General features: G+C 44.9%; 1 protein-coding gene across 1 annotated transcript in view; it reads right to left on the bottom strand.

The window, feature by feature from the left end:
• The window catches only part of LOC115165095 (adhesion G-protein coupled receptor V1), a 244458-nt gene that overhangs the window by 55325 nt on the left and 177011 nt on the right, over positions 1–12122 (bottom strand). Inside the window, exon 85 of the mRNA XM_029718130.1 lies at positions 8357–8514. Within this exon, the coding sequence (XP_029573990.1) occupies positions 8357–8514 (158 nt within the window). The remainder of the gene's footprint in view (positions 1–8356; positions 8515–12122) is intronic.

Below are 12122 nucleotides of genomic sequence, written 5' to 3'. Positions count from 1 at the left end.
TGGCGTCCTCGCCAGCTTCTCATCCTACAGTCTTGGGTTCTATAGACTTAGACCCATCCAGACAGAGACGTCGGAGACCAACCAGGGATATGTCTTTGTCTGCGTCCCAAATGGCACCCAATTCCCTACATAGTGCACTACTTTTGACCAGAACCCTATGGGCCCTATAGGGAATAGGGTGCCATCTGTGTCTGTTTGTAGTGGAGCCCGCAGCTACTTTGTCACATCATTTCTCAAATGGCCACATCCTGATGAGCCACATCAACGGGACTACAGCAGAGAGAGTCGGCAGTTTTAAGTTCCTTTGCATCCACATCACCAAGGACTTGACATGGACTACCGCAAGGCCCTCCAGTGGGTGAAGACGGCCCAGTACATCACTGGGACCGTGCTCCTGAGGAAGGCCTGCAGCATCATCAATGACCCCACACACCCCAGCCACGAGCAGTTCTCTCCCTGACCGTCTGGCAGACGGGATGTCTGATGTCAACAGACTCAGAGAGAGCTTCTATCTACAAGCCATCAGACTGCTGAACACTTGAACTGGACTGACCACTTGCTCTGATTCTCTGCACCTTAGCACACGCGCACACACACACGAACCTTAGCGCACAAGCACACGCACACACACGCACCTTAGCACCCACCTTAGCACCCACCCACACACACGCACCTTAGCACCCACCCACACACACACACACACGCACCTTAGCACCCACACACCCACACACACACCCACACACACACACACACACACACACACACACACACACACACACACACACAACTATTATTATGATTGCTAAATACTGCACAATTTAAACACCTGACCCCCAATGCCTCATTCCCCAATACATGTGTAAATATTGGACTATAAATTGTGCCTTCCTGTATTATACAAAAAATATATATTCTACTGAGCCATTTACGTTAAGTTTGTATTCTTACTTTTTATTCATTCTTATTGTTGTTGCATTGTCTAGAAGGAAACTGCAAGTAAGATTTTTTTGGGACAGTGTATACCATGTGTCACATACATACAACTAATTCAGCTTGAAATTTGAAACTGATGAGCCTAGAGAAGAGCTTCATATTGAAATTAACCAGTCATTTCCCAATAGAGGACTTACTGAAGAAAATGTATTGCCTACAATACTAGAACTATAACCAATGAAAACACAACATTGAAATGCAATGTCTGTCTACAAGGGAAAGTAAAATGCTTTGTGTCATGTCCACAGTCCAGCATGTGAGGACTGTGGCCCTCTTTATACAGGCCGGTACTTGAATGGTGTTTAAACAGGCCTGTATTTGCTATTTGCATGGTGTTTACGAATTAAAAGAGGGTTCACCAGAGACTGAAATCTTGGTAACATGATACCAGATGAGTGCACTGACTGGCAAACAACATTGAGGAGGACTGAAGCTAGGATTAGCTGTAGTAGGAGGGGAGACTGGGGCAAGGCAGGAAATGGGCCATTTTGTGAAAATTATTTTCTATTTTCTAAAGGACATTAGTTGGGGGTTGGGGAGCAGAGGGGCATGGAGTCACCTTCTGTTCCTGTGTGGCAGGCTCCTGCAGCAGAGAACTTCCAAGGGACACACTCCAAGCCACACACACACAAGTGCACACACACACACACACACACACACACACACACACACACACACACACACACACACACACACACACACACACACACGTGCACACAGACACACAAAGACACACCTCAAGGACATCTCCTCCCTCTGTGTCTGTGCCTTACACTCTCTCAATGAGGCTGCTGCTTTTAATAGAGTGAGCCGTGCCTCTCTCCCAGCCAGCGTAAATAAGGAGCTTTAGAGGCTGTTGAAAACCTGTTTACTGACATCGCTGTACTGCTATTACCCCTCCCCTGGTGTGTGTGTTTGGCGAGGGTGCTTTAGTGTGCCCCTCAGGTGTCAGGGTGCTAAGCCCCAAGGAACAGACGGCTGCAGTGTCAGAGGCATGCTGAGTCAGCCAAAACAGCACAATGTGGCTGTGTATGGGAGTGTAGTTGTGTGTGTAGGTGTTTGTGTGTGTGTTTGTGAGGGACAGTGGATCTGCCTTCTCTATGGTGGAAACACATGGTGTAGCGGGAGGCTATGAACAGCTTGCCAACCAAAGGACTGGCACTAATTCAGGCTTTGTTTTGTCATTGGAGGGAGCGACCAAAACAAAGCCAGAGTTTAATGACCTGATACCCAGTAACACAGCCAGTCTGAACTGATACCTAGTTACACAGCCGGTCTGAACTGATACCTAGTAACACAGCCAGTCTGAACTGATACCTAGTAACACAGCCAGTCTGAACTGATTTCTAGTAACACAGCCAGTCTGAACTGATACCTAGTAACACAGCCAGTCTGAACTGATACCTAGTAACACAGCCAGTCTGAACTGACACATAGTAACACAGCCAGTCTGAACTGATACCTAGTTACACAGCCAGTCTGAACTGACACGTAGTAACACAGCCAGTCTGAACTGATACCTAGTAACACAGCCAGTCTAAACTGATACCTAGTAACACAGCCAGTCTGAACTGATACCTAGTAACACAGCCAGTCTGAACTGATACCTAGTTACACAGCCAGTCTGAACTGATACCTAGTAACATAGCCAGTCTGAACTGATACCTAGTAACATAGCCAGTCTGAACTGATACCTAGTAACACAGCCAGTCTGAACTGATACCTAGTAACACAGCCAGTCTGAACTGATACCTAGTTACACAGCCAGTCTGAACTGATATCTAGTAACACAGCCAGTCTGAACTGATACCTAGTTACACAGCCAGTCTGAACTGATATCTAGTAACACAGCCAGTCTGAACTGATACCTAGTAACACAGCCAGTCTGAACTGATACCTAGTTACACAGCCAGTCTGAACTGATACCTAGTAACACAGCCAGTCTGAACTGATACCTAGTAACACAGCCAGTCTGAACTGATACCTAGTTACACAGCCAGTCTGAACTGACACGTAGTAACACAGCCAGTCTGAACTGATACCTAGTAACACAACCAGTCTGAACTGATACCCAGTAACACAGCCAGTCTGAACTGATACCTAGTAACACAGCCAGTCTAAACTGATACCTAGTAACACAGCCAGTCTGAACTGATACCTAGTAACACAGCCAGTCTGAACTGATACCTAGTTACACAGCCAGTCTGAACTGATACCTAGTAACATAGCCAGTCTGAACTGATACCTAGTAACATAGCCAGTCTGAACTGATACCTAGTAACACAGCCAGTCTGAACTGATACCTAGTTACACAGCCAGTCTGAACTGATACCTAGTTACACAGCCAGTCTGAACTGACACGTAGTAACACAGCCAGTCTGAACTGATACCTAGTAACACAACCAGTCTGAACTGATACCCAGTAACACAGCCAGTCTGAACTGATACCCAGTAACACAGCCAGTCTAAACTGATACCTAGTAACACAGCCAGTCTGAACTGATACCTAGTAACACAGCCAGTCTGAACTGATACCTAGTTACACAGCCAGTCTGAACTGATACCTAGTAACATAGCCAGTCTGAACTGATACCTAGTAACATAGCCAGTCTGAACTGATACCTAGTAACACAGCCGGTCTGAACTGATACCTAGTTACACAGCCAGTCTGAACTGATATCTAGTAACACAGCCAGTCTGAACTGATACCTAGTTACACAGCCAGTCTGAACTGATATCTAGTAACACAGCCAGTCTGAACTGATACCTAGTAGCACAGCCAGTCTGAACTGATACCTAGTTACACAGCCAGTCTGAACTGATACCTAGTTACACAGCCAGTCTGAACTGATATCTAGTAACACAGCCAGTCTGAACTGATACCTAGTAACACAGCCAGTCTGAACTGATACCTAGTTACACAGCCAGTCTGAACTGATACCTAGTAACACAGCCAGTCTGAACTGATACCTAGTAACACAGCCAGTCTGAACTGATACCTAGTTACACAGCCAGTCTGAACTGATACCTAGTTACACAGCCAGTCTGAACTGATACCTAGTAACACAGCCAGTCTGAACTGATACCTTGTAACACAGCCAGTCTGAACTGATACCTAGTAACACAGCCAGTCTGAACTGATACCTAGTTACACAGCCAGTCTGAACTGATACCTAGTAACACAGCCAGTCTGAACTGATACCTAGTTACACAGTCAGTCTGAACTGATACCTAGTAACACAGCCAGTTTGAACTGATACCTAGTTACACAGTCAGTCTGAACTGATACCTAGTTACACAGTCAGTCTGAACTGATACCTAGTAACACAGCCAGTCGGAGTCTAATGAACTGATATCTAGTAACAATGGAGAGGGTTTGGATTCATGATACTGATGGACCAAAACAAAAGCCAGGGATATTGTGTGTGTGTGTGTGCCTGCGCATGCACGCACAGGCGTGAGTGTGTGTTTGTGTGTGTGTACACACTGTATGTGGGTGTATTGAATAAGTTATGTTTGTGAGGAACTGTGTTCGACCCACTCTGTGCATAAATCCATGTGAGTAGCCTACAGTATGTACAGTGCATTCAGAATATATTCAGACCCCTTGACTCTTTCCAAATGTTTTTACTTTACAGCCTTTTTCTAAAATGAATTAAATTTCCTCATCGATCTACACACAATACCCCATAATAATGAAGCGAAAACAGGTTTTTAGAAATGTTAGCAAATTTATTACAATTTTAAAAACTGAAATACCTTTTAAGGACTCTCAGACCATGAGAAACAAGATTCTCTGGTCTGATGAAACCAAGATTGAACTGTTTGGCCTGAATGCCAAGTGTCACGTCTGGAGGTGACAGCATCATGCTGTGGGGATGTTTTTCAGCGGCATGGACTGGAAGACTAGTCAGAATCAAGGGAAAGACGGAGCAAAGTACAGAGAGATCCTTGATGAAAACCTGCTCCAGAGCGCTCAGGACCTCAGACTGGGGCGAAGGTTCACCTTCCAACAGGACAACGACCCTCAGCACACTGCCAAGACAACGCAGGAGTGGCTTCGGGACAAGTCTCTGAATGTCCCTGAGTGGACCAGCCAGAGCCCGGATTTGAACGTGATCGAACATCTCTGGAGAGACCTGAAAATAGCTATGCAGCTAAGCTCCCATCCAACCTGACAGAGCTTGAGAGGATCTGCAGCGAATAATGGGAAATACAGGTGTGCCAAGCTTGTAGTGTCATACCCAAGAAGACTCGAGGCTGTAATCGCTGCCAAAGCTGCTTCAACAAAGTACTGATAACAATTTATTTGACCTGTATATTTAACTAGGCACGTCAGTTAACAACAAATTCTTATTTACAATGACGGCCTACCCCGGCCAAACCCTAACCCGGATGACGCTGGGCCAAATGTGCGCCGCCCTATGGGACTCCCAATCACAGCTGGTTGTGATACAGCCTTGGATTGAACCAGGGTCTTTAGTGACGCCTCTAGCACTGAGATGCAGTGCCTTAGACCAATGCGCCACTCGGGAGCCAAAAGCAAAAGGGTCTGAATACTTATGTAAATCTGATATTTCTGTTTTATTTTTTTAAATAACTTTGCAGGAATTAAAAAAAAAACTGTTTTTGCTTTGTTATTATGGGGTATTGTGTGTAGATTGATGAGGGAAAAAACGATGTAATCCATTTTAGAATAAGGCTGTAACCTAACAAAATGTGGAAAAAGGCAAGGGGTCTGAATACTTTCTGAATGCACTGTATGTGTTTTGCACTGCAGTGCACGTTGCATAAAGCTTTAATCAAGGCTGCCCTATTGTGCCTGATCAGATGCGTGGTTGCTTTGTTTGTGATATGAGTGGTGTGAATGTGTGTGTGTGTGGGCTGGATTTGCAGGCCACAGTAAAAATAGTCCAGCAGCCTGGGTTGGGGATTAGATGTGTGTTGTAACAATCAAGCTCCACAGGCTTTTCAGGGAACCTACCACAGAGTGCTGGAACAAGGACATCCTACCCACCATCTGTGGATGAGCCAGCCATGCGGGCTGTGCTGGGGGTTGCTGGAGTGGGTGGGATGGAAGAATAGAGCTCTCTCTGTTGAGGAGTGAGATTGCTATAGGCTGTCTTCTCCTCACTCTGTTGCTCTTCAAGGAAACCCCTTGGAACCAAACGCTGCTGCTGCTTATTGTTGTTGATGTTTTTGTTGTTAACAATGCCTACTTGGTTGTTATGAGAAGGCACTGTCCAATTGAGACATCTTCTCTAAGGCTGGAGAGTAGAGCCATCATATTGAGGCTGTTCTGGATGGTTAAGGACAGGGCAGTATGAACCAGTTCTGACTAGGTTGAAAGGGGGGGGGGGGGTCAGCCATTGTAGCTCCTACAAGCTGAATGACTACTACACGCTGTTGACCAGCTGAATGACTACTACACACTGTAGACCAGCTGAATGACTACTACACGCTGTACACCAGCTGAATGACTACTACACGCTGTTGACCAGCTGAATGACTACTACACACTGTACACCAGCTGAATGACTACTACACACTGTAGACCAGCTGAATGACTACTACACACTGTAGACCAGCTGAATGACTACTACTACATACTGTAGACCAGCTGAATGACTACTACTACATACTGTAGACCAGCTGAATGACTACTACACGCTGTAGACCAGCTGAATGACTACTACACGCTGTAGACCAGCTGAATGACTACTACACACTGTAGACCAGCTGAATGACTACTACACGCTGTTGACCAGCTGAATGACTACTACACACTGTACACCAGCTGAATGACTACTACACACTGTAGACCAGCTAAATGACTACTACACGCTGTAGACCAGCTGAATGACTACTACAAGCTGTAGACCAGCTGAATGACTACTACACACTGTAGACCTGCTGAATGACTACTACACGCTGTAGACCAGCTGAATGACTACTACACACTGTAGACCAGCTGAATGACTACTACACGCTGTAGACCAGCTGAATGACTACTACACACTGTACACCAGCTGAATGACTACTACACGCTGTTGACCAGCTGAATGACTACTACACACTGTAGACCAGCTGAATGACTACTACACACTGTACACCAGCTGAATGACTACTACACACTGTACACCAGCTGAATGACTACTACACGCTGTAGACCAGCTGAATGACTACTATACACTGTAGACCAGCTGAATGACTACTACACGCTGTTGACCAGCTGAATGACTACTACACACTGTAGACCAGCTGAATGACTACTACACGCTGTAGACCAGCTGAATGACTACTACACACTGTACACCAGCTGAATGACTACTACACACTGTAGACCAGCTGAATGACTACTACACGCTGTTGACCAGCTGAATGACTACTACACGCTGTAGACCAGCTGAATGACTACTATGTCTGTGTCTTGGGGTCAGAAAGAGCTTTCTTCTGGCAACCCTTCCAAAGAGCCTGTGGTTGTGGAGGTGGCGTCTGATGGTGCTTTTTTAAACCTGGTGACCCCAAGACGCCACCAAGGCCTGCAATTCTTTCACAGTGATTTTGGGGGATTTTGTTGCTTCTCTCACCATCCTCCTCCCTATCCTGGGGGGCAAAATGCATTTGCGTCCTCTACCTGTGAGGTTTTCAACTGTTCCATATCTTTTGAATTTCTTAATAATTGCCCTGACAGTGCTCAGTGGTATATTCAATCGTTTGTGGATCTTCTTGTACCAGATTTATGAAGGTCTACGACCATCTGTCCCTTTTGAACTGCCAGTTCTTTTGTTTTCTTCATGGTGTTGGATGACAGCGGGATATTGCATGTGTTACCTCATTTTTCTACCCTAGTGAAACAGAAAGTGATGTAATGGCTCAATATAGTTCCTTAAGACTTAGATAAACTTAAATAAGTGGAATTTAATTTGTGGTTTAATTTTGGTAGATGTTATTTACAATAATCTTTAAGGGTGCCATTCATTGTGAAACCTTTATTTGGAGGACATTGATTTTTAATTAAATCAATAAATTATTTTGGTTGGTTCCATTGAAACATTAATAAATTACAATATTTTGAGTTTCTCTGTAATTATATTGTTTATATTTGTTTAAGCATTGTTTGTGCATTTCCAGTCAGGGGTGCCAGTAATTTTGGTGCCCACTGTACACACTGTAGACCGCTGAATGACTACTACATGGCCACAGGACAGGCACTCCAATAGTGCAGTAGGCCGACAGAGACAGACAGACCGACGCAGTCTGCTAGGTGTTCTGACATGGTCTGGTTGCTCAGGACATGGAGGTTGCTGCTATGCTCTAACCCATGCCCTATAGCTGGAAGATGTGTGTGTGTGTACTATACCTGAGCTATTGGTGCGCCCGCGGTACACGTCGTCGTAGGCCTTCCACTGCTGTGTGACCTGGTAGGCATGGATAAACACCACCAGTACCCCAACCAGGCAGATGAGAGGCACCAGGGCTGCTGTACACAGAGCAGCATAGATATTAGGAATGAAACACCTGCAGAGAGAGAGAGAGACAGGGAAGAGAAAGAGAGAAAGGGGGGAGAGAAGAGAGAGAGGGTTGTAGGAAGAAAGAGAGAGAGCGGGGAGAGAGGGAGAGGGAGAGAGTGAGAGAGAGAGTGAGAGAGGAGGGGAAACCAGAGATATGGGGGATATTACAAAAAAACTTGCAGTAAACCATCAAGGAAAGGAGCAAACGTACGCTATGTTTTTTTACTATGCTGTGTTACAGTAGGTAAAGATCTTGTTGCTTCAACATTCTTAAACAGGATCTTGGCCCTGATACATCTGAGCCTTCATAACACACTCAGAATTCCCAGTTAATAACAAGCTTCAAAGACATTTCCTTTCTGTACAAACATGAAGTTAAACCTCCCTCTCACCACTAGCTCAGCCCTGAAGCAACATGGGGATCACATCTAAATACACTAAAGTGTTTTTCTGTTTAAGACTTTCGGGAGGGGACAAACAAAACATTTTCCCTCCTTTTTAAAATGGAGTCTTATTTTTCTAGAGCTTTATGTCGATATATCTGCTCTGTTAGCTCTCGCTTGTATTCTCTCCAGTCTCAGGGTGCCAAAGTGACAGAGAGGTGGAGAGCGTGCCAAGAGGGCAGGACTGCTCTAGTCTCTGCTGCTGGTTAGGGAATGATTAGAACTATCTGGCAGGGGATCAGATCCACCACTATCACTGACCACTTCAAATAAAACATCTAACACTTCTCTTCCAATCTCTGATCAAATACTGATCCTGGGCTCTATCTTAACAAACCTAATGCAATGGTCAATCTAAGCGCTGGCAGTAGTGCTATCAGTTCAAGGGTGTGTCAGAAATATTTTTTATCATTTAACAAGCAAGAACGATGTGTGCCGTGCTGGCGGTAGTGCTAAATGGCTGGATATTGATTAATAAATGAATTGTATGTGTCGAGGCTTGACCCCTTCACTGGCCAATCAGAACCTGCTCCATGGCTAAATATGTGGTGGCTTCAAGTTGTGTTTACTGTCTTTTATGTATCGACTTCGAATCAACTCCAATTCCAATGTTAGTCACTTATAGTTTGTTAAACAGCTTTCAAAAGCGAAAAGAAAAAAATGTAGACCTATCCCATCTTTGCTTAATACATTAACTTGAACCTATTTGCAGTCCACATTGTTGTAAGTAATTGCATGGCTTCAATATGGAAATATATAGGCCTACATAGCATGCACACTGATATAGGAGCTAGGCCTATTGTAAATTGCATTATGGCTGAGCATGGACATAACAAAAATGATCGGTAAGCAAGATTCAATTCATTATTGATAAGGCCTAAAAAGACAGCGAATAAAAACAATAAATTGTTTTAAATAGGCTGTCTAAATACACTTACAGGCACCATAATTGCTTGCTGTGGGCATATAATATTAAAACAACGCAGACTAAGGAGGGTTTTACACACATCTAAACTTTTCATAGTAGCTGGACAAAGCTCCATTATCAAGAGTAAAGGAGAATGTCCACTAGTGCTCCCAAATAAATGTTTTCTGAACATAATCGGAACCATTTTACAGATCAGATCGCATTCACACTTCTTCTGAATTCAAGCAATTGTTACAGGGAAATATCTTGTAATTACGATGTTCACCGGTTCTCATCTCTCGTTTCATGATGGGCATGGACTCATGTAGCCAACATCATGGAGGGGGTTTATGCACGTCCAAAACGTTAAATAATGGACGCCTGCCTACAATACATAGAGAAAAGGGCAATGTCAGCGCACTGTTTCACTCCTCTCAAACTTGATCTTTGAATAAAGCTTTGGTGATTAAAATTGATTTCCAAGCGGTCTTACGTGCAAAACTCTTTATCGACAGTCTTGACTAATTTGTGATTGAATTGGACAACAACAAAAAAAGCCTTTGTTGAGAGGAGGTGAGGCTATGCTTGGTTTTTAATCAAATAAAACTAAATAGGGGCCTCCCAAGTGGCGCAGTGGTCTAAGGCACTGCATTGCAGTGCTTGTGGTGTCACTACAGACCCGGGTTCAATCCCAAAAACAACCCGGCTGTGACCCGGGAGACCCATGAGGCCCAGCATCGTTTGGGTTTGGGGAGGGTTTGGTTGGCCGGGATTTCCCCTCCCAACGTGCTCTAGTGACTCCCTGTGGTGGGCCAGGCGCCTGCAAGCTGCCACCGGTCACCAGTTGCACAGTGTTTCCTCCGACACGTTGGTGCTTCTGGGTTAAGCGAGCAGCATGTCAAGAAGCTGTGCGGCTTGGCAGGGTCGTGCTTCAGAGGACACATAGCTCTCGACCTTCGCCTCTCCCGAGTCCGTACGGGAGTTGCAGCGATGGGACAAGATTGTAACTACCAATTGGGGAGAAAAAGGGGTAAAAATACAGAAGAAAAAAAACATGTAAAGATTTTTTTATTTTTATGTTTGTAAATACGAAGTATACAGGCACTAAAAGCACATTACTCTTGTTCCATATGGGAAGTCTGCATCACAGCTGGATAGGCTGTTTCCGCTGTCAAAACCAGCTAAAACCAGCTTTTGGTTGGTTTTAAATATCCCTAACAGGGCTGCCTGAAATGAACACTTTAGATGCTGTTTCTAAGGACACACCTTATACATTTCCACCACTACCATCTGAGCACAAGCAAGCTGATGGGTTAACTACCAATCCTTGAGCAACAGTTTGAAAATAACAGAGCGCTGGCTTTAACAGGTGGAAATTGTGGTTGAATGACCGTTTGACACTAGCACCGTCTTAACGCCAGCCGAAAATAGACCCCCCTGAGTTCAGTGTCATATTTGATCTTCGTTTAGCTTTTAAATACATCAGAATTATAGGTTGATGAGCTGAAATACAGTGCAGTTACTTTGCCGTGTTAGTGTATGGAGTGTGTATGTGTGTGTCTGTCTGTGTGAGTGAGTGTGTTTAAGCTCACACTCAGTGTTTGTGCCCTTGCAGCAGCACATTCCACCATGGTTGGAGAGGGTAAAGAGTTCAGGACAGCACCACCGTGTGCCAAATAGCACATTCAGACATGACTCCTATACTCGGTCTCACACAACAAACACAACACACTGCCTAGGGAGAGTGCAGCAAGACCGTGTGTTCTTTCTGAGGGGTATCCCAGCCCGACGGCCCTCAAGTCACCCTCCCAGTGTTAAGCCTAGACATGGTGTCCAGTCCAAGCTAGGCCAAGCAGCTAGCTGCTCTATGGCCAGCCACAGTCAGACCCCCCATGGTTCCTTGTTATGGATCTAAACAATACAGCAGGAACAATATTCATATTGTCTGCCTGCCTGTCTCTCGCACTCCAATTTATTCTACCTCTGCCCTCCCTACCTTTCTCTCTCCCCCTCCTTTGTGGTAATCTATTCTGAGGAATTCACTCCCATAATCTGTCAAGTACCTGTTGTGTTCCAATGGTGTCACTAAGAAGGTAGGGAGTCTGTGTTTGGCTCTGGGGAAAAACAACCCTGCCTTGTGACTTTCCGTTTATCTCAATAAGCACGCCAATGGTGCCATCTCACAGGACACAAACACAGCTGTACCCTCCTCCATCCGGATAAATCCTTTATGTTAGACATAGTAGAATGTGAAGTATGTGAAAT

This window comes from Salmo trutta, chromosome 27, assembly GCF_901001165.1.
Source record: "Salmo trutta chromosome 27, fSalTru1.1, whole genome shotgun sequence".
Taxonomy (NCBI): Eukaryota; Metazoa; Chordata; class Actinopteri; order Salmoniformes; family Salmonidae; genus Salmo; species Salmo trutta.
The sequence above is the reverse complement of the archived record's forward strand: the minus strand, read 5'-3'. Positions and strand labels throughout refer to the sequence as shown.